The sequence below is a fragment of the Hyperolius riggenbachi genome, chromosome 1 (assembly GCF_040937935.1).
Source record: "Hyperolius riggenbachi isolate aHypRig1 chromosome 1, aHypRig1.pri, whole genome shotgun sequence".
NCBI lineage: Eukaryota > Metazoa > Chordata > Amphibia > Anura > Hyperoliidae > Hyperolius > Hyperolius riggenbachi.
The window spans coordinates 496,948,957-496,972,667 of NC_090646.1; the positions used below are offsets into that span (position 1 = coordinate 496,948,957).

A 23,711-nucleotide genomic window follows, 5' to 3' on the forward strand; every position below is an offset into this window, starting at 1 on the left:
AGGAAATAATCCGACGTTGCCTGTCCATATACATACCCGGAACGGTGTGGACGCCTGGGGGAACGCTGGGGACTAACCGCATCTCAGGATTGTCATTTCCAGTTTAAAGGTACCTTATGTTTTTTGTGCGCAATCCTCCACTTGCACATTCTGTAAGCTGCCACATGATACTCTAAATGAGTCTTTCCTTTGTATTTTATTGCAGCTATCTGTTGCTACCATGGGGAAGCATACATCAAAAGACCACTATAAAGATAATAGGTAAGGAAGGTAGGTGAAGGCCTCTGCTCTCTGGAGGGTGAGCAGTTATTTATTGCATTTTTCTTCTTTTTATAGCTCCAAGCATTCCAAAAAACATAGTGAAGATAAGAAAAAGCACGATAAACCCTCTACGTCTGCACAGTCGTCAAGATTTTTTTCAGACAAAAAAGCCATCATTCAGGAACCGACTACATAAGATGTATCCGCTCTCTGAAAAAGATGATTCCTTAGTAGACTCTTGTCCTGTAATTGATGCTTCAATTGCCAGGTTGGCAAAAAATTCAACATTACCTATGGAAGATTGTACCTCCTTTTAAAGATGTACAGGACAGACAGCTTAATCAGGATCTCAAGAAAGCCTACATGACTGCAGGTGATGCTGCAAGACCGGCGATGGCTCTTACATCTTTTTCCAGAGCAATGAAGTTTTGGATTAATGACATGGGAGAGGCCATCAAAAGTGGAGCAGATAAAGACATGCTTTATTCATTTCTGAAGAATATTCCAGCAGTTGGTGAAGGAATGGGGCATACCACAGATCGACCTATTCGCAACGAGAGCGAACAGGAGGGTTCAAGCCTTCTATTCTCTGTATCCGGATGAACAGGCGGTAGCAACAGATGCACTGGTACAGGAATGGACATTCAGCAAGGCTTATGCTTTCCCACCAGTACCGCTCATATTCAAATTTCTTCAGAAGGTTCTGACCTGCCAAGGAGAGATAATAGCGATCCTTCCCGATTGGCCCAAGAGGCCTTGGTACACTCTTCTGAAATCTTTCGATAGATCAGCCGATACGCCTTGCGCTTTTACAGGATTTACTTTTACAGAGGGAATTTCTACATCCCAATCTGGACAAGTTAAAATTAACTGCCTGGAAGTTGAGAAGCATAGATTGCTAGCCCAAGAATGTCCGCAAGAGGTCGTAAACACTCCATCAGCCAGAAAATCTTCCACTGCAAAGGTTTATAACAAGGTCTGGCAGAAATTTGTTCAATTCGCTGAAGAATACTCCTTTGATCCTTTACATCCGGAGACTAGCCATTTACTTTCTTTCCGAAGGGTCTGCAAATGGGTTTAGCCTATAGTACCCTGCGCTCGCATACGTCTGCAATATCGGCAGTATTGGGAGTTAGTTGGTCCTCTGACGTACTAATAAAAACAATTTTTCAGAGCAGCACTAAAACTGAGACCTCCTAGAAAGCCTAGGTTCCCACAATGGAACCTACCGTTAGTACTAAACTTCCTGTCTGAACCTCCATTCATTCCAGTACACAAATGCTCCCTTTATAATTTAACGATTAAGACGGCCTTTCTCATTGCGATAACTTCCGGAAGGAGAGTGTCGGAGCTACAGGCGTTAAGCTGTAAAGAGCCTTTCTTAACATTCTTCGAGGACAGGATAGTGTTAATGCCAGTGGAAGCTTTCCTGCCAAAAGTATCTACTTACTTCCACTATAACCAAGAATGGACTCTTCCCTGTTTTAAAGATCCTCTGGATGAGAATAACCCTCATCCTCTCAACCCAGTCTCTACCATAAAGGCTTACCTGGATGCAACAAAAACATTCAGAGTGTCGGAAAGGCTTCTGATTACTACATCTGGGATTAATAAAGGGAAAGAAGCTACGATTCGCACTGTAGCAAGATGGATTGTTTCCACTATTCAGAAAGCGTATAAGTCCAAGAATCTCTCTCCTCCCCAAGTAGTCTCGGCACACTCGACTACAGGGATGTCGACTTCTTGGGCTTCGCTCGGAAAAGTTTCAATAGAAACCATATGCAGAGCAGCTAACTGGGCCTCTGGCCACACCTTTATAAGGCACTACAAAATAGCAGCATTATCAACTTCTGACTTTGGAAAGAAAGTTATTTCCCTAGCAGTTGATCAGCCTTTATGATACATCTCATGTATACTGTTTGTTTGCATATGATTCTTTTTGCTGCTGAGTGTCATATAATATGATATAATTAAAAATCTTTTTCTTTGATTGAAATTCCCTCCCTTGTATTTTTTTCTTAGCTAGGTAAGTGCCCAAATGTTATGCTGCCATGGAGTTGCCAGGGAAATTAGAAAATTGAATACTCACACAGCAATTTTCCTTTCCTGGCAAGACTCCATGGCAGCATACATTCCCACCCATTGTTCAGGCGGCTCGTCCATCTTTAAGGAATACTGAGCAGTGGGTGGAGTCTCTTTTATACTCAGGGTGGTCCTATCTGGCAGTTACACGCGAGGAACTGCCCAAATGTTATGCTGCCATGGAGTCTTGCCAGGAAAGGAAAATTGCTGTATAGGTGAGTATTCAATTTTCCAATTTCTTGGACTATATGCAAGCAATGCAATGCAAACACCATTCCCACTGAACCCAGCCTCACTACCAGTCTGTCTTTTCTGCGTCTTATAAAGCAACTCTCCTCCAAAAGTGTCCCGGCCCCCAAATATTGAGGAGTTCAGGCCTTTTCTTCACTGGATTTGTATATATTTATAGTGCTTCTGGTGTGAATTAAGTTGAGGGTGGTTTTGTTTCAGGTAACATCATAGATGTAATGGCAAACTGCCTTGTGGTGAATCCTAGGTGAGTGCTATGGAGGCTGCTATAGTTATTTCCCTTTAATCAATACTAGTAGCCTGGCAGCCCCACTGACATATTTGGCTGCAGTAGTGTCTGAATTACTCCAGAAACATTTAGCTAATCTTGTCCGCTCTGACAATATCGTATAACGCCTGATGTTAGAGGCAGGACAGCCAGGCAACTGATATTGCTCAAAAGGAAATGACTATGGCAGCCTCCATATCTCTCATCTCATGTTCACTTTAAGTATGGTTTTTGTTTTGCCAATTTTACCAACCCCATGATGAGGCTCAGATTTTTAATGTTCAGGTATGATCTCATACTACATTAGTGGTGAAATTGGCCAATTGACATCAGATGTGTACCTGGCTTTAGCTCTGTTGCTGGGACTTGACAGATTTGAGAACTGTCATAGGCCAAAGACTCATAGATGCTAAATACTATGTCATTACACTATTACCTGTGTAATCTTCTTAAATTGCCTATCCTGAGAAGTAGTTGCCTCGGGTAAAAGAACCATGAGGTGATTGGTTTTTTTTTTTTTGTTTTTTTTTTTTTTCCCCTCAGCCGTGAACCAAGCTCTCTTATTAACCCAAAAAACCTGAAGAACTTGCCAGAGAAAGATTTGAAGCATCAGCTAAAAAAGCATAAAGCCACATCCAGGCGGCATATATTCCTTGTTCGGCATGGGCAGTACAATGTGGATGGAAACACAGATTCAGAGAAAGTATTAACCAAACTTGGTAAGTGTGTGGGAAGTTAATGTGGAAAGTCTATTGCTTTTTCTTCCATATTGGTAAGTTTTGGCTACTTGCATTCTCATGACAGTTTTAAAGGATACCCAAAGTGTTATGATCATGTCTGCAGCATGTACTGCTGGCTGCAGTTTTACAAGCAGTTTTTGACTTCTTTGCATGCTATTGCTAGCATAGTTTTGCTGGCAAACACACTGAGGGCCCTTTTCCACTAGTGGCGTTTGCGATGCTGATTTTTATTTTTATTATTATTTTTTTTTTTCTACGGTTTTCTACTCGCTACTGTTTGCTAAATGGGAAACGCGGTAGGTTACTTCCACTACCGCGATTCGTTTTTGCCTCAAACGCGATCGCGCTGCGGAGCGATATTTGCCGCAATTTTGCTATGCACACTACAGCATAGCAAAATCGTGAATGCAATCGCCGGAACGTTCCTGCATTTTGCGATTCAGCAATCGCTAGCGTTCAGCGTGAACGCTAGCAATTGCTAGTGGAAAAGGGCCCTGAGTGATTCCTTCTGCATATCATTGTCTGCCCTTTCCTGCTGTCAGCCTGTGATTTATAATTCACCTGTGTGGGAATCTGCATGTCTGCTCCCATTGGATGACCTCAGTATAAAGGACTGCTTCCTGCAGGGCTCCTCGGGCTATCATAGTTTCAGATCAGTCTGTTACTCTGTTCTGGCACTAGTGTTGGGCGAACAGTGTTCGCCACTGTTCGGGTTCTGCAGAACATCACCCTGTTCGGGTGATGTTCGAGTTCGGCCGAACACCTGGTGGTGTTCGGCCAAACTGTTCGCGTTCGCCCGAACTGCCAAATTACTAGCCGAACAGGGCCCCTGTTCGGCCGAACAGGGCCCTGTTCGGCCGAATACGGCCCCCCTATGGGGTCGCAGGCATAAGGGGGGAGCATGCCCCGATCGCGGGGGGGGGTCGGAAATTCCCCCCACCCCCTCCGCTAGCGCTCCCCCCTCTGCCCGCTTCCCCATACAAAAGTTGCAAGAAGTACCTGTGTCCGGGTGGTAGTGGGTGGCTGTCTGGCTGGCAGTGGGCGGCACTATGCAGTGACTAAATGAGGAGGAGGAGTCCGGAGAGTGACGCGTTGAGGGAGGCCGGGCAGCGGGCGGTTCAGCAGTAGTACTGCTGAACCGCCCGCTGCCCGGCCTCCCTCAACGCGTCACTCTCCGGACTCCTCCTCCTCATTTAGTCACTGCATAGTGCCGCCCACTGCCAGCCAGACAGCCACCCACTACCACCCGGACACAGGTACTTCTTGCAACTTTTGTATGGGGAAGCGGGCAGAGGGGGGAGCGCTAGCGGAGGGGGTGGGGGGAATTTCCGACCCCCCCCCCCCCCCCCCCCGCGATCGGGGCATGCTCCCCCCCTTATGCCTGCGACCCCATAGGGCCCCTACAAGCGGGATGTTCGGGGAGTTCGGGGTTCGGCCCGAACATGCCGAACATTGCGGCCATGTTCGGCGAACTTTCCCGAACCCGAACATCCAGGTGTTCGCCCAACACTATCTGGCACTCCTCGCTCGTAGATCTCGTGTGGACTGCACTGACTCCTGCAAAGGGGTCAGTGAGTCCTTCTAAGTCCTGTTCTTTCAGTATTTGTTACTTGCTAGTCTTGCATCCTATATCGGTTCATCGCTAATATATATACGCATACTAGCGTGTTTGTTTTCCCTTGTATTTGTGTTACGTTAATACATCAGTGTCACTGATATATACGTACACGAACTGTTCAGTCACTCAGCTTTCAGCACGTTTTGGTAGGTTGCGCGTATCGTGATCACCCGTGCTTGGCTAGTCAGTCCGGTTGGATTGCGCTCGCTTCTGTGTCGAAGTAGCAAATCTTCCTAGTCCTGCTCCAGTTCTTAGTTAGTGTTCCTTGCTTATGTCATATATCGGTTTATCGCCGATATATACATATGTCAGTCGTTGTAGTTCATTGATAGCTGTAATCGTAATACGCTAGGAAATCTTACCTATTGTATATTTGTATGTACTAGGTCTGCCTTCTTTGACTCTATTTCCTGACTATTCTGTCCTGTCCTTGTGAGGCACGCAACTGCATTGGCTGCCTCATTTCAGTCTGTCTTGTTATGGACGCTTGCTGTCACCTTAAAGGGGAACTGAAGAGAGGGCTATATGGAGGCTGTCATGTTTATTTCCTTTTAATCAATACCAGTTGCCTGGCAGCCCTGCTGGTCTATTTCTCTGCAGTAGTATATGAATAAGACCAGAAGCGAGCATGCAGCTAGTCTTGTCAGATCTGACTTTAAAGTCTGAACAACTGAAACACCTGATCTGCTGAATGCTTGTTTAGGGGCTATGGTTAATAGTATTAGAGGCAGAGGATCAGCAGGGCTGCCAGGCAACTGGTATTGCTTAAAAGGAAATAAACATGACAGCCTCCATATACCTCTATCTTCAGTTCCCCTTTAAGCAGTGACTAGTTAAGAAAGCGTTCATTCTGTTACCTGTCCTGATCTTCTGAGGTCTGGTTTATGCACAGTGCTACCTTGCGCTGAGCCACTATAGTGGAAGGATTGTTTCTGGCTGTTCGGATCTACGCCTGCTCTGTATGCCACATCTCCTGTTGGCGTCAGTCCTCTCCTCCACTAAACTGGGGATATCCTGGTTCCTTGTGCTAGCGTGTGTACCTCCTTCACGTCAGGATATACACCACGTGCTGACTGTGGAGAATATACCACCAAGCGTAACACAAAGTGACATGATGAGATAGACATGTGTATGTACAGTGCCAAGCACACACAACTACGCTGTGTGGGTTTTTTTTTTTTTTTGTTCTCTGCCTGAAAGAGTTAAATATCAGGTATGTAAGTGACTGACTCAGACAGGAAGTGACTTACCGTGTGACCCTCACTGATAAATTCCTACTATAAAACACTTTCCTAGCAGAAAATGGCTTCTGAGCCAATAGAGGTAAAAAGGGTCTTTTTTTTTTTTTTTTTTTTTTTTTTTTTTTTTTTTCAGTTAGGGTCACCCTGTAGTCACTTCCTGCCTGAGCCAGCCACTTAAAGAGAACCTGTACTGAGTAAAAATATTTAAAATAAACACATTAGGTAACTTCAAATGAACATTACATAGTTACCTTGCCATCAGTTCCTCTCAGAAGCTCACAATTTTCTTCTGACAATAATCCCTTCCAGTTCTGACAATATTTTGTCAGATCTGAAATATATCAGTTGCTGTCAGTTATAGCTGAGAGGAAAACTGATGTACCAGGTAATGTCCATGTTTCCCTATGGCTCAAGTGGGCAATGTTACAGTTTAACTGTGTGCTGACCAGAAAGCTGTTATGGGTATTGGCCATTTTCAAAATGGAGGACGGAAAATTCCCTTGATCACAGTGGACAAACAGGACGCAGGAGAGGAGAAAGAGATTGAGGAGTAGACTACATGGAAGGTAAGTATGACTTGTGTATGCTTATTTTGACTTTTAATTTTCAGTTCAGGTTTTCTTTAAATTCCTGATACTTAAATCTTTCAGGCGGAGAGGGAAAAATAAGGAACACAGCATAGTTATTTGTGTGCTAGGCACTGTACATACCCATGTCTATCATGTCACATGTCAGTTCGGATATCCTCCTTATGCCCATTAGAGTTTAAGTTAAGACATTGATACCTTAAGGCTGCTTTCACAGTGGGACGTTACAGGCACACATTAGAGCAGCCTGTAATGCAGCCCAACTCACAGCAATGAAAAATCAATGGGCTGTTCACAGTGCCCACGTTGCGTTACAGTGTAATGTTGCACGTTCAATGAGAGTGCAGCATGCTATGTGTTATACGCGGTTTTAGTCACGTTAGACTGTTTGCACATGCTCAGTAATGTTGTTTGTTTGTATGCAGGAGATGAGAGTCCACTATTTTGCCTAGCCACATGGCTAATGTTCTCTGCCTGCTAGCAATGATTCATATGAATCATTGCCGGTTCTATCAAACGAAAACGGCGCACCAAGAGCCGTGTAACGCGGCTCTATGTAGCGTCCACCTTCAGCACCACCATGCGTTGCGTTAGGGGAATGTTATGCGGCCTTAACGTCCCACTGTGTAAGAGCCCTAAGGTATCAATGTCTTAACTTAAACTCTAATGGGCAGGTTTTTAAAGTGTAAATAATCAAATTGTCAGAATTTACACAAGTATTCTGCAGAAATGGTATTGCCTTTAGAATAGGGTCAGTTTCATTGTGTGAACTGCAATGGAGACTGGACATAGACTTTAATACAAAGTCTGCATGCAGCAAGTTAGTATATATGTGTATTAATCTCTAATTTCAGTCCAATAAGATGCAAGTTCATATAGGACTACAACTTTTATATGCAAACCTATATGCAGCTTGAAAATGGATTAATTGAATACCGCTCAGGTGAGGGTTGATTGCTCTGACAGAAAACCCGTTCAGAACGGGATTTCCTGATGGGCATGATCACCGCGATCGGGAGGGAGCAGGGAATCGTGTAGCTAGCGCTAGAGGAATCCGTTGTAGCTGCATTTTATATCTTTAATTTTAGTCAGGTGTGGCTTAGTCTCAGAGCACATTCTTTGTTCTTTACATGCATGGCCCCTGATGAGAGGATCATAAGGCCCCATCACATCCTCAAATGCGGATGGCTGTGCATTCACAACATGCGCGTATGTACATTTGCATTTGTATGTGCTGCGTGGCTGATCCCATTCACTGAAAGTGTATGGGTCAGCCGTGTGTCTTTGTTAAAAAAAAAAATGCATGCAGCATGCGTTCCCAGATTGCACTGGCCCGAAACACATGCAGTCTATGCACTTTCGGATGTCATGAGTGTCTGCCTCCTGCACGCGTTGCCGGAATCCGGACAGCATCACATGCTGTGTGAACAGGGCCTCACTGGTCAGAACTGGAGTGCAAGGTTTGCATAACTTACTCCAAAAATGGAGTAAGTGACCCTTTTTCTTGTAAAATATATTCTAGTTTTCACAAATGTAATGTTGAGGATCTCCCCATAGTCTCACACCTTAATGCCTTAACAGTCACTGTTTGTTCAATCAACCACAATACTACACTACAATATATTTTTTTTTTTTTTTTTTTTTTTTGGGGGGGTTTCCTCTATTGTAGGTCGTGAACAGGCACAATTGACTGGTAAGCGTCTGGCTGATTTGGGGTATAATTATGATCACATAACCTACTCTACATTGACAAGGGCCAAAGAGACATCAGAAATCATTGGCCAGTGCCTGCAAGGTAAGTGGTACAACTGGCCATCATTCTTTGTATCTTGGGATTCCCACTGGTTGCGGTGTGTACAACTCCGACAGACTGTAGTGAAAGCAGTTTTTTTCCAGAAGGCTTTTTTTCCTACAGCCATCTATATGCCAGGTGCTGCTTGGCAATGAGCACTTGCCATCCTTGTAAATGTCAAACATAGTTTGTGACATTTAGGCCCCTTTTGCACTTGGTGCTTCCCAACCCCCCCCCCCCCCCCCCCCTTTCCTCTAATGATATGGTGTGACTTAAAGTGGACATTAACTCAGAATTGCTTTCTGCTCTAAAAGATACAGCATAATTTTTAAACTATGGATTAACGCTGATACAAATCATAAAATGTGCAGTTTCTACTGCTGAATTCATGGAAGCAGACATATTGTTTACAGCCTGTGCTTTTTAAATGGGCTTCTCTGCCATAGGCAGTCATGTGACACAGGGAAGGATCAAATTACAACTTGTGATTAGACACAAATGAGGGGGAATTACACAGGCTAAACTCTCTAAATACATACAGGGTGCATTTCTCGGTTTTCCTCCTGTGCAAGAGTTCAGGTCCGCTTTAAGGGAAGACTTCTGGGATTAGCACAGAAGTCACATGGTAACACTGCAGCTTCTGCCACCCAGAGCACTTCTGTTTCATTGCAGGCAGTGTCCTGTTCCATTGCCTGTAATGACCATTGTGACAAGCTGCAGTAGGAGAGTACTGCAATGCAGTAAGTGTAAAAAGGGCCCTTAAAGAGACACTGAAGCGAAAAAAAAATTATATTTGTATGTGTAGCACAGCTAAGAAATAAAACATTAAGATCAGATACATCAGTGTAATTGTTTCCAGTACAGGAAGAGTTAAACTCCAGTTATCTCTATGCAAAAAAGCCATTCATCTCTACGACTTTCAAAGTCGTGGAGAGGGCTGTCTTCTGACTTTTATTATCTCAACTGTAAGTGAACGGTCTTCTTTTTATCTGCCAGAAGAGAGGTCATTAGTTCACAGACTGCTCTGAAAGAATCATTTTGAATGCAGAGTGTTGTGTAATCTGCACATATTAGAGAATGATGCAATGTTAGAAAACACACTATATACCTGAAAATAAAAATGAGAATCTTCTAGTAATTAATCATAGTACACAACCAATTCATTATATCTTTTTTTTTTTTTTTTTTTTTTTTCTTCAGTGTCTCTTTAAATTGGTACTCCTAATTAAAGTACTGAAATGCTGTCAATTTTGATGCCTTTAGATTCAAATGTTTATCTTCCAACTACCCTCTTTGTCAGGTGTGGCACGAACAGGCTCTGACTTGCTGCAAGAAGGCCATCCCATCCAACCAGACCCATGTCAGCACTGGAGGCCAGAAGTTTTTGTGAGTCCTTGAATTATAATTTTCAGTTACAACAGCTACCATATTTTGCATCAACTGCAAAGAAAATATTGCATGCTCCAGTTTAGGCAGCACTAATGTTATGGAAATGTCTTGTCCAGTATTATACAGATGGACCTCGTATAGAAGCTGCATTTAGGAAGTTCATTCACCGAGCTGACTATGAGCAAAAAGAAGACAGCTATGAGATAATTGTCTGCCATGACAATGTAATCCGCTACCTTGTATGCAGGTAATACTTGCTGAGCTCTAGCTTAAACCAAAACTGAAAAAATACACACGTCATACTCTCCATAGTCCTCAATCTCGTTCTTCTCTCCTGTGTCCTGTTTGTCCACTGTAATCAAAGGAATTCTCCATCCTCCATTTTGAAAATTGCCATTACCCTGTAATCGCTTCCTGGTCAGCACACTGTTAAACTGTTGCCCACTTGAGCCATAGGGAAACATGGTCATTATCTTGCTCATCAGTTGTCCTTTCAGTTATAACTGACAGCAACCAATTTATTTCAGTTCTGACAACCTTGTCAGAACTAGAAGTAATCATTGTAAGAATGGTAACCTTCTGAGAGGAACAGACAGCGAGGCAGGTATGTCATATTTGCAGGTAAATAATGTTGATATTCTTTCTCACTTCAGGTGTGAGTAGAAATTCTTAGTTTCCCCTGGAGGGGAAAGTGAGGGAAACATCCCAAGAGGTGGCTGAATGTTTCCAGTAGCATTCATGCTGTGATTAGAGATGGACCGAACAGTTAAACTGTGAACTCATTCGCGCGAACTTCGGTGGTGAACCTTGAACTATGAGTTCAACCCGCCCCTATACTACATCAGGGTCAACTTTGACCCTCTACATCAGTCAGCAGACACAGGGTAGCCAATCGGGCTACACTCCCTCCTGCCCCCCCCCCTTATAAACTGCAGGCAGCATCAGCCTTTTCACTCACTCGTGTGGCTGCAGTAATTGGAGAAGGGAGAGAACCTGCTGACATAAGAAAAGCTTAGTTAGGCTCTTGTATTAGGCTTGTTAAGTTGCGCCTTCTTGCTGATACTTATTGCTAAAAAGCACTCCTCCTCATCAACAGCTCTGAGTGCTAATGTTGTTCTTGTGATAGAGAGGTGTGTGTGTGTGTGTGTGGATTTTATATAATATTCCCACAGACACCTGTGTTGCATATACAGCCCAGTCAGTCGCAGCTTCTTGACCTTGGCTCCTTGGTAACTCCTACTGTGCCACTGCCAGGCCCAGCACATTCAGTGACTACGTGTGTGTGTCAGCTGCACATTTGTAATACTAATCACTGCATACCCACCTGTTCAGTGCACCTACCTACATGAGCGCATGCAGTGTTGTATACCACCAGTCACTGCACCTGTTCTGTGTGTGACAGCTGCACATTTGTAATACCAATCACTGCATACCTGTTCAGTAGTGCACCTACCTATGTGACCGCAAGCAGTGTTATATTTTATACCAGTCACTGCACCTGGTCACGGTTCATGTGACAGCAGCACATTTGTGATACTAGTTGTTACAGGGCCCCTAGTGGCCGTACCGACAATGCCTTCCAATCTGTTTCAGCACACAGACCATGCAATCTGTGGTCGCAATCGGTGCACAGAAACCGCTGGGAATTTGGCCGCAGACCGACTAGAAGGGAGCCTGTGAGTTACGGTAATACAATTTACACACTATTTCAGGGTATAACTGCCACCACCTCTGTTACCATATGACAGAGGAGCCCACTGACTGTCTGATTCTAGACCTGCAAATAAAACGGTTAAACACTCTATTCTGTCTAGCTAGCAACAATAGTAGCGACTCTTCAGAAGTCAGAGTTCAGTTTGTGCGGCTGAATAGCAGGGTAGCTGAATGAATAAATGACGATAGCATCGTTTGTTAAATATGCAACATGAAGAATTAATATATACAGAAAATCATTAAAATCAACAATTATAGAAACATTAATAGCCAGTATGAAAATAAGGAGAAAATACTTAGGTTCGTGGAAATGTGTCCTTTCAGTCCTTAATTTCAGAGTGGAGGACTCAGTGTCAAAGTCCAAACAAGCCAGATGCCAGTATGTCCTTAAGCTGGCAAGGATGTAATCATGTTTCAAAGTGGAGGACATTGATTTTTAGGTCCTCTGCCATTCTTATACCCCTGATCCAGTCGGAGGGAGTTAGGGCGGGAACCACACCCCCTCTTAGAACATGAGATGAGTCGAGTCCTCCCCTTCTGCTGGGGACCAAAAATCATATCTAATCTTATATGGGCTCTCACAGAACCATACAGGTCAGGGCAGATTTACTAACCTTTTCAGGTCTGTCCCGATTTACCCAGCCCCCTGATACCAAACATGAGGGGTAGGACCTCTGTGGTATCACCAGGGCACTTCCGAACTGCCTAACAGCCCTTACCTCAGAATGTTCTGAAACGTTCTCAGTACCAGCGCCAGGCAAAGCCCAGCACGCTCTGAGTTTGGATGGCCTGCCAGTCTTGTAACACGAGAAATGTGACAAATATAGCAGTTTATGGATTATTATATATATCTAGGAACTACAGCAGGTCAGTTCTAGGTGAAGGGCTCTTTGAAGCTAGGACAGCAGGCTACTTGTCGGCTTCCCTGCTAAGATCGGGGCCGAGGGGTCTCACTCTCTCTTCTAAATTGGTCCTGTCAGGCTACTTATCTGACTTCATCTGATGGGTGGGCCCTTAGCACAGCTGGGTGCCTGGGACAGTTCCTGCTGAAAGCTAACTGTCTTTTAAAAGAAGGAATGTCATCCAAATCTAACCAGGAAGTGATCAGAAAATTGACTGCGTGAATCCTTCTGATTTGCCTGCGTTTCTCACGGCTGTTCCGTGACACTAGTCATTGCATAATTGTTCACAGTACCCGTGTGACCTCACGCTGTGTAGTATACCAGTCACTGCATACCTTTGACTGCACCTGTGTAACTGCACATTGTATTAGTCAAGTCAGTGCATACCTTTCACTACACCCCCAGACCCTCCCCAAACGATATAGACAAAACCGGCACAGGCAGGCCACCCGCAGGTCTGTTCGCGGCCGCGCTGACGTGATTTCATTTGGCCCTGGCCAAAAAGTATAGTGCTCTGGAGAAGGCACGTCCCATCGACTCCCAAGATTGACAGGACGTGGTTGACTATTTAACACAGAACACCTCCTCTTCCGCAGCCACCAGCGCTACTACAAGCACCACATCTGCTGCATTGGACACTTCGCAGGACTTATTTGGTGGGGGAATTCACTGATTCACAGCCATTATTGAAGATGAAGGCACTAAGCAAGTTACACCACCTCATATGTCTCAGTTAGGCGACACTATGGACGTAAGGGAGGAGGATGATTAAGTACCTGCTGTTGGTGCAGTTTGAGGTGTCTGAGGCAAGCTAAGCTGGGGAGGATGTTTATGATACGGATGTCACGTTGGTTCCCAATAGAGATGAACAGGGGGACAGTTCAGAGGGGGAGTCGGAGGAGGAATAGGAGAAGAGTTCCTGAAAGATGCAGAGGGAGCTTGTCGTCAAACAGCTGGTGGCAGTGTCCGGCGCCATGTATCGCCACCTATGGACAGCCAGCCAACATGCCCTTCAACGTCGGCTGCTGATGCCACCATACTGCCCACAACCCTGGGCTCAGCCATGTGGATTGTTTGTTTGTTAGTGGTTTTTTTTTTTTTTTTTTTTTTAGATCAGAGCAATTCCATCTCTTCTCTCGGCCAAAAATTGAGCTGTGGAAAGGCCAACAGCCGCGTAGGGACAACTGCCTTTTGAGAAATGGACATGGAGAAAAGGCACAAACTGCAATGGGAAGACCACCTGAAGAAAAGCATCACGCACAAGCAAATCCACCCTCCTTCTCCTCTTCCTCCTTCAGGTGCATCATCTTCAGCCACTTTCTCCCTTGCACCTTCACAATCACAGCCACCCTCCTCCACTCAACCTCTCACCTTGAGCGGTTCCTGCTCCTCTGCACACAGCAGCAGCCAGGTGTCCATGAGGGCAATCTTTGAGCGGAAGAAGTCAATGTCTGCCAGTCACCCCCTTGCACGGTGTCTGACAGCTGGCTTGGCGGAACAGTTAGCTCGCCAGCTGTTGCCATACCAGCTGGTGGACGCTGAGGCCTTCCGAAAATTTGTGGCCATTGGGACAACGCAGTGGAAGATACCAGGCCGCTATTTCTCAAAGGCTATACCCAAACTGTACCATGAAGTTGAAAGGCAAGTGGTGTCATCTCTGGCACACAGTATTGGGTCAAGGGTCCATCTGACCACGGATGCCTGGTCTGCCAAGCACTGTCAGGGCAGGTACATTACTTACACAGCCCATTGGGTCACCTGGTGACTGCTGGCAAGTGGGGAGTACATGGCTGTGGAGCAGATCTAGTTGTGACACCTCCACAGCTTGCAGGCAGGCATTTTGCCACCTCCTCTCCTCCTGCTACATCCTCTCCACTGTCCTCCTCCTTGGCTGAGTGGCAGTTCAACTCTACTGGTGCTGCAATAACCTCTCCAGCTACACAGTCCCAGATCCCCAGGGCCTATGCTGCATGCCAGGAACGACTGTCATGCCTTCTTAGACATGTCTTGCCTCAAAGTGCAGAGTCACACTGGAGCAGCTCTCCTGGCTGCTCTGAACAGGTGGATCAGTGGCTGACCCCACACCAACTTGAGATCGGCAATGTGGTGTGTGACAACGGCAGCAATCTCTTGTTGGCTTTGCGTTTGGGAAAGTTGACACGTACCCTGCATGGCACGTGCTGAATCTCATTCAGAGATTTGTCAGTACCCAGGCTTACAGGACATCCTGAAGCAGTCCAGGAAGTTGTGTGGGCATTTCAGGCGGTTTTACACGGCCATGGCATGCTTTGCTGATATTCAGCGGAGAAACAAATTGGCTGTGAGACGCTTGCTTTGCGATAGCCCGACTCGCTGGAATTCAACAGTCCTGATGTTCAACTGCCTGCTACAACAGGAGAAAGCCGTCAAACAGTATTTCTACAATTACATAGGACATGCTCTGGATAGCTGGGGATGTACTGGACACTCATGCGAATTACCTGCAGGCTCATGCAGCCCTTTGTGGAGGTGACAAACCTGGTGAGTTGCAGTGAAGGCGCCATCAGCGACTTGATCCCATATGGTCCAACTTTGCTCTGCATTGAGCAGTACAGCACTTGCAGTTTGCTTGAAGCCTATCAGAATTAACCACTTTGCAGCCCGGGTACAGTATATCTATGCTCCTTTTTAACTTCAGTTCCCTGCCCAGAGCGTAGATATACGCACCCGCTGTCCGCGCTCCTGCACTCGTGTACGCTGCTGCCCGCTCGCCCGGAGATCAATGAACGGGAAAAAACGTTCCTATTCGTTGATCTCCGCCCCCCAATCTTAAATCTGCCTTGCTTTACTCACTTTTGTTGCCAGTGGTTTAGACATTAAATAACTGTAGTGAGAGGTATGTGGAGGCTGCCATACAGGGGAGGACTGGCCAGGGGGGAAGGGGGGAAATTTCCCCCCAGGCTGCCTCTCATTTAATGATTTAGGGCTGGTGCAGGGCCTGCTGCATTTAGGTTTTTTTATAAGGTGAACCACTAGGCTGGCTGAGGGAAATAAAAGCCCAATTAGCAATTAGAGGGTGGGAAAGCTAGTAAATATACATGGCATGATGCAGAGCAAAGCCTTGCCTGGAGGGTCAGTGGGAATAAAAAAAAACTCTGCCTGCTCTCTCACCATCATTGCTCCCAACTGTCCCTCTTTTGAAGGGACAGTCCCTCTTTGGATATAAGTCTGTGTGTGTTGGGGGGGGGGGGGGGGAGCCTTGGGGAATTAAGGTGGCCATACATCTGTCGACTCGGTGATCAACCAACTGTTTTGATAATTACTATCGACTTGGATGAAAATCAGTGCTGCCACAAGCTTGCCTAACTAATCAACAACTTTTTGTTTTGGAGTGGAAATTGGTAGAATCTGAGATGCTGGGAAATCTCAGGCTGATGTGGTTAATCCGGTGCACATCGGTAACAGAGTGCGATAATCACGAACAACGAACACGGCCGAAACCCCTGGCTGTCGTCTCTCCAAATGTACTATGTGACACCCGATGCTTGTGCAGTTATATTTTACCTGTCACGCTGTCCTGTAAGTGTCCTTGCTGTATTTCCGCATGGGCGCCTCATGTGATTAGCGGCATACAGCAAGTGGGGCGCATGTGTGACACCATTTATGCTGAGGCTACCATGAACACGGGCCTCTAGTTTGTGTTTTCCCCCTAGGCCAAAAGGTCCCAGTCCTCCCCTGCTGCCATATTTATTTTCTTTTAAACCATACCAATTTTGGCTGCAGTAGTGTTTGAATCACTCCAGAAACAAGCATGCAGCTAATGTCCAGTCTGACAATGCCAGCTGATCTGCTGCATGCTTGTTCAGGGTCTGTGTGGCTAAATATTCGAGGCAGAGGATCAACAGGATAGCCAGGAAACTGGTATTGCTTAAAAGTAATTATGGTAGCCTCCACATACCTCTCGCTATAGTTGTCCTTTAATGGCTGTGTTGATATTGCACAAATAACCTTACACTGTTTGAAAAGCTGTACACTGACCACTTTACATAGTATAACAGAATCATATCTTCAGTGTTGAATTTTCCATGAATATTAACAAAATGAGCGGTGCACTCACTTTTGTGAGATGCTGTATGCTGGGGAGACTCAACAGTGGCTGGGGGGGGGGTAAATTTATTGCTCTGCTTGGGGCCCTGCATGGTCTTAACCCAGCTATGGGCATGTATAACATTTCTGACATGCGACCAGTATTCTACAACTTCACTAGTGCTTGAGATGCTAAAAGCAAAATCTATCAAAACTAGACTTGTTTGTGTTACAGATTCAGCCCATAGCATTGCACTACTGATACAGTGCAATGCTGCAGTCTAGGTTTTCAGTAGATTTCATTGTGAAATCCTATTGAATGTGTGCAGTGTATTGGGGGGGGGGGGGGGGGGGGATTTAATTGCCTTTCTGATCTTATTCAGATCAAAGGGCTTGAATTGTTTGTAACATTGGGTGGCAATCTGTGTTTAGCCACCATAAGTGATGATCCATTGCTATGCATAATGTAAAAATGTTGCTATTGTGATAGTAGCAAAGGTCTGGGGAAGTGTAGTAGCTTTGCATCTGTACTGTAATTTTAATCCCCACGGTTTTTGATCACCTGTAAGGCAACAATCTAACAGATTTGTATGTTCTTACCCTGAAAAGATTGCTAAAACAAAAGCCCAACCAACCCTCCATCCTTTAGTCTAATCTGGAAGTGTGTGGTCTAAAAAGACAAGTAATAGACATTTCTTAGTGTTCAGTAGCTCATCCAGTGACTGGGTTTATATTTCCTGCATGGATTGTAAATGGATGGTTTTCTTTTTTACTTTTCTAAATATTCCAATCTACTACCAACTTACCAGGTAGAGCCTCATATTTGTACAGCCTCATTGCAAGCAGCAATGACTTTTGGTGTGGACAGGAAAATGTTAAATCCTAAAGGTTATGGATCTACTAGCCTAATGTTTCCTCCATCTTTCTAGGACTCTGCAAGTGCCTCCGGAAGCTTGGCTACGAATGTCTCTTCACCATGGTAGCATCACTGAACTTCTAATTCATCATAATGGCGACGTATCTCTCAAGGGACTTGGCGATGTTGGCTATATGCCTGCCCAAATAATTACTAATTGATGTACAGACAGTTTTGGTTTTGACTGCATCCTTAAGCACTTAACGGCATAAAGTAATAAGGCTGCATTTTTAAGGGACTGTATCTGATTGATGCACTTTAAACTCATGAGTGAACTTGTCCATGAAATCACTAAACTGATATTGTCTAAACTATTTATTGCATTAGTGGCTGCATTCACAAGCTTTTATACGTTATTTTATAACTAACACTTCTAAAACTATTTTTTTAGCTCACTTGTTACATTAAAGAGACTCCGTAACAAAAATTGCATCCTGTTTTTTATCATCCTACAAGTTCCAAAAGCTATTCTAATGTGTTCTGGCTAACTGCAGCACTTTCTACTATGACAGTCTCTGTAATAAATCAATGTATCTTTCCCCTGTCAGACTTGTCGGCCTGTGTCTGGAAGGCTGCCAAGTTCTTCAGTGTTGTGGTTCTGCTATGAACTCCCCCTTCTGGCCCCTCTCTGCACACTGCCTGTGTATTATTTAGGATTAGAGCAGCTTCTCTCTTCTCTCTTATCTTTTACAAGCTGGATAAATCATCCTCTGAGCTGGCTGGGCTTTCACATACTGAGGAATTACAAACAAGGGCAAAGCTGTTTGCAGGAAGAAAAGAGCAGCCTGAAACTTCAGTTCATGGGGGAAAGAAACACACAAATGATCTCTTGAGATTCAAAAGGAATGCTGTATACAGCCTGATTGTGTATGGATGTATTTTCTATGTGTGGACATACTGTACATCAACCTACTTCCTGTTTTGGTGGCCATTTTGTTTGTTTACAAACAAACTTTTAAAAACTGTTTTTAACCACTTTTAATGCGGCGAGGAGCGGCGAAATTGTGACAGAGGGTAATAGGAGATGTCCCCTAACGCACTGGTATGTTTACTTTTGAGCGATTTTAACAATACAGATTCTCTTTAAATATTAATCACAAATTTGTGCACATAACTGATCACTCTTTTTGTTGCATCTCCAGGATCAGGTTAAAATTAATTATAAATGCAGTTTTAAAACTACTTGTAAAGTCTCATCTTTGCTTATTGATTACACTACTTGACTATAAAATGCATTGCTTGAGAAAATGATTGATTAGTACATATGCAATGGGATTACAGATGTCTCAATATAGGGATGTAAATGAAACCGGGAAACTCCAGTGCCAGAATTTACATGTAAAAGTCTGATGTGGAGTACTTCTGTAAAATATTAGCCAGAGGGATAAATGGCATGTCGCTCATGCTATGGGAACCTTTAACATCAGTCATGCTTCTGATCTGCCAGCAATAGGGTGCCCTTCATACAATGCAGTAAAAGCAACCAAGATAATTATTTGGGAAACCCAGAAATGAACTTGCATAGACTTTGCCATTAGCTAATATAACCATTGTAAATTGGAGCTTCATCCCTACCCCCAGCTAGAACATGGTGCTATGATTTGGTTCTGTCTTCATTGCATCTATGTCCATTTATAAAGATGGGGTGACCTTGGTTTAATAAGCAAATACTAATGAAACAAGGTGCCCTGCTTGCACCACACTTGTTCAGAGCCATTGTGGGGGTCCCTCTGACTCCCTTGCTGCCGCACTGCAAGCTTGCTCAAGCAGTACCCTGGAAACTGGGATATGCCCTTGTGTACTGAGCCTAGTCCAGCCAGGGGACTCAGAACTACAGCTAGACCTGTACAGGGCATTGTAGGTACATGCAGGAGGAAAGTGAGGATGTCCAGCAACTGACATCAGCTGCTGGTAAAAATTTTAGGTCACTTCAAGCTTGTAAAATTGGCTGACAATTTGGCTTACCAATCAACTGCATAGTCTGTTGTGGCTTCTAATACTATCTGCTTGGAAGATTTAGTGGGGCTGGGGGGGGGGAATCTCTGGTTGCTTGTTAGTAGTTTGCCAGTTTCTCCTTGCAGCATGGTGGTAAAGATGACTAAAACCTTTTTCCTTAGTTGAAATTGCCATGGTCTTCAAGTGTCTGCTCCTTCCCACTTGTGCAGAGGAACAGATCTTCCTAGTCTGTTCTCCACTCCAGTAACTTTTTTTTTTTTTTTTTTTTTTCCCCCTCTATACTCTATATCCTTGTAACATTGCATTGTATCCAATGCAGTAAGTAGACAGCACTTCTGTGCAGCCCCAATAATTCTGGGCACATAGATGCATTCCTTCATAGTGGAGCACATCTGCTACAGCTGGACCACAATGCACCATCAGCTCCTGCTGGCAGCACATGGTACTCAACAAATGGGAACAGAGCCTAAATTAATCTTGCAGTACAGTGTGCATGCATGGAAAGACGGTAATCCCAGTGATATACTTCCTGTCCAGCAGGAAGTACATCACTGTACAGGGGGTGGTGCTATGCATATGACCCTGTCAGCACACTCTGCTGCAGGGTCATATGATTGACAATAGGGCAGGGCTTTGCATCACAAACACAAAGTCCAGGTGTAAAACTGGCCTAAAGTATACATGAGAATTAAAAGAATCAGATCTACCTACCTGGGGCTTCCTCCAGCCCCTAAAAGCCTGTGTTCCTCATCACAGCTCCACTCTCTGCCAGTGTCCCCTCTGCATGTGCAGAAGCTGGTAAATGTAATACAAAGTATATCCTCACAAGTATAAATACAAAGAGAAACAACGATACCTGGCACCAAATGTAGCAGGGCAGACACACCAGGACTGGGACCAGGATACAGAGCGTGCTCATCCAGAAAAATAGACCATCCAATCGAGCTTGAAGAAAAAAGCGGGGCACCACTCCTTTAAAAATCCCTTTATTCCGGTGGGGGAAACAGCAGGTACATGCAGTGGGGGTATCAAGTGCCTGACAGTTGTTTCGCTGGTTTAAACCAGCTTCTTCAGAGGCAGTATAGTATAGTATATCCTCACAAGTAAAGGTATAGGTGTTGAGTGATTAAACTTGGTACATTAATACTTTTATTCCTTGTCAATTTACTTACAAAAGCAGTTATAGGGGTTGATTTACCAACATCATCTCACTCAAACAGCGTTAGTTAATGTTGCGCACGCTACACCCAGTCCTGATAGCGTGTGTGCACAATCATTTTTCCAGTAACCCTCCAGGACAGGTGAACTACGAGATTTGACCCCTCCCAGGAAACAGGAAACATCCACTTGATCTCTCTATAAATTTAGACCCACCGCAGGTGTCCGGCAGTATGGATGTTTCCTGTTCCCTGGAACAGGTCTCTCTATAGTGGTCCGGGTCCTGGAGAGCCTGGGTGGCTAAGGGCCTGGGGCAAGCTGCTGTGAGAAGCTAATATAGCGGAGATGATCCAGCGGCTTACCTCCCTCATACGCACATGGTGGATGTTGGATGGCGACAGGGGGAGGGCTGCAGCGAAGACGCTCTGAGGCAGAGGCTACCGGCGCGGATGCAGGACGCTGGGAGAGGCGGAGCAGTAGGCAGAGGCCGTGCGTGCAATTTCCCCTCAACCAAGATGGCGGAACGGATACTTCCGGCCGCCGTGACGTCACTTCCGCCGCCCGGAAAGTGAAGAGCTGCAGCGTCTCGGCGTCTCACTCTCTCACTAGTGAGAGATGGACACCGCTCAGGAGACCTGTGATCCGAGGCAGGAGGCCAAAAAGGACACGAAGGTCGATAAGCCTGAGGCAGACCAAACCAAAGCAGACGCAGGAGTGGTGAGATACTTGCTGGTTTGGTGGAACTGTTACAGCTAGCCTTAGCTGTGGGGGCAATGTAGGGATTATCAAGCATTGTTTTTTGATTGTGACTGGGTTTTGTTTTCCTGTGTTTGATTTTCAGAGTAATGCTGCTGACAGGCCCAGGTCTAAGCGTTGCCCTACCTGTAATGTCAAATTGTCGCATACATGGACTAAAACTTTGTCAAGCATGTATAATCACTGTATTGAATCAAGAATCTGCCACATCGTATAAGTATTTAATGAGTACTATGAGGAGTGAAATGGCGGAATCTATTAAAGCCTTTAGAGAAGCAATGGCGGTATCTATGATTCCGGCTCCAGTGGTTAATGTTAATCAGGATGTACCTGGCAATACACAAGCGAGTACAGCAGTGATTACTGAGTCGACAGGGCATAATGATATTCCTGCATCAGAAAGAGAAAGAAATTCAGATGAGCCAGGAAATGTGCATAAAAAATGTAATGCTAAAACTAATAGACAGGTGTTATCTGATTCAGAACCTGAGGATGTGGATTTAGATGATTTGTCAGTATCTGAGGGGGATGATGTAGATACAGAAATTAATGAGGATAAGCCCTCAAGATTTAAGTTTGCATCTGCAGAGACTGAAGAGTTGTTGAAAGCAATATATGAGGCGTTAGACTTAAACTCTGACACACCGCAGACCACGTCGGTGCATGACGAATTGTATGCAGGGATGGAGGGGGATCCGCCATCAGTGTTTCCAGTACATACCTCCACTAAAAACATGATTAATAACCAATGGAAGAATCCAGACAGGAAGGTTTTCTTATCTAGGGGATTCAAACGCAGGTTTCCATTTTCAGAGGATGATAGTAAACATTGGGACAAATGTCCTAAGTTAGATGCAGCATTTGCCCATGTTAATCGTGACAATGAATTAGCATTTGAGGATATAGGTAACCTAAAAGATCCCGCTGACAAAAAAACTGAGTTTGCCTTAACCAGCTGAGCGGTCTGGACGAGCTCAGCTCGTCCAACACCGCCAGCGGCTGCCGCTCAGGCCCTGCTGGGCCGATTTTAACGAAATAAAAAGCAGCACACGCAGCCGGCACTTTGCCAGCCGCGTGTGCTGCCTGATCGCCGCCTCTCTGCGGCGATTCGCCGCGAGCAGCGGCGAAAGAGGGCCCCCCTAGCCGCCTGAGCCCAGCGTAGCCGGAACAAAAAGTTCCGGCCAGCGCTAAGGGCTGGATCGGAGGCGGCTGACGTCAGGACGTCGGCTGACGTCGATGACGTCACTCCGCTCGTCGCTATGGCGACGATATAAGCAAAACAAGGAAGGCCGCTCATTGCGGCCTTCCTTGTTTATTCTGGGCGCCGGAGGCGATCGGAAGATCGCCTCCAGAGCGCCCTCTAGTGGGCTTTCATGCAGCCAACTTTCAGTTGGCTGCATGAAATAGTTTTTTTTTTATTTAAAAAAAACCCTCCCGCAGCCACCCTGGCGATTTAATCAGAACGCCAGGGTGGTTAAAGAAGACGTGGACAGCAATTGGTGCGAATTTTCGGCCTGCTGCAGCCACTACGGTGGTTGCTCGCACACTTAACTTGTGGATGCGGCAGGTTGAAAGACACATTAAAATTGGGTCCAGCAAGGAATTGATACTTAATTCATTTACGGTAATGTTTAAAGCCGTTCATTTTATAATAGATGCCGCCTCAGAATCCATTAGACTGACTGCAAGAGCAGCGGCACTGGCCAATGTAGCTAGAAGAAATTTGTGGATAAAAACTTGGGAAGGAAGTCCTTTATCCAAAAGCAAGGTCTGTACTATACCGTTTTCGGGTGATCTATTATTTGGGCCGGAATTAGATCAAATTCTGGAGCGTATGTCGGATAAAAAGAAGTCCTTTCCAAAGAAAAAAGTTTTTCAACAAACGAAAAAGTTTTTTCGTAAGGACAAACAGAACGTTAAAGGGATACTGTAGGGGGGTCAGGGGAAAATGAGTTGAACTTACCCGGGGCTTCTAACGGTCCCCCGCAGACATCCTGTGTTGGCGCAGCCACTCACCG

The 23,711-nt window shown here is 45.1% G+C and overlaps 1 protein-coding gene across 1 annotated transcript in view; it reads left to right on the plus strand.

Moving 5' to 3' along the window:
* Nucleotides 1–654: 654 nt before the first annotated feature.
* LOC137532605 (uncharacterized) overlaps nt 655–23,711 on the plus strand; it is a 55,269-nt gene continuing 32,212 nt past the window's right edge. The window contains exons 1-6 of the mRNA XM_068253352.1: nt 655–852; nt 2,488–2,558; nt 3,404–3,579; nt 8,716–8,841; nt 10,139–10,224; nt 10,344–10,474. Of these exons, the coding sequence (XP_068109453.1) occupies nt 655–852; nt 2,488–2,558; nt 3,404–3,579; nt 8,716–8,841; nt 10,139–10,224; nt 10,344–10,474 (788 nt within the window). The remainder of the gene's footprint in view (nt 853–2,487; nt 2,559–3,403; nt 3,580–8,715; nt 8,842–10,138; nt 10,225–10,343; nt 10,475–23,711) is intronic.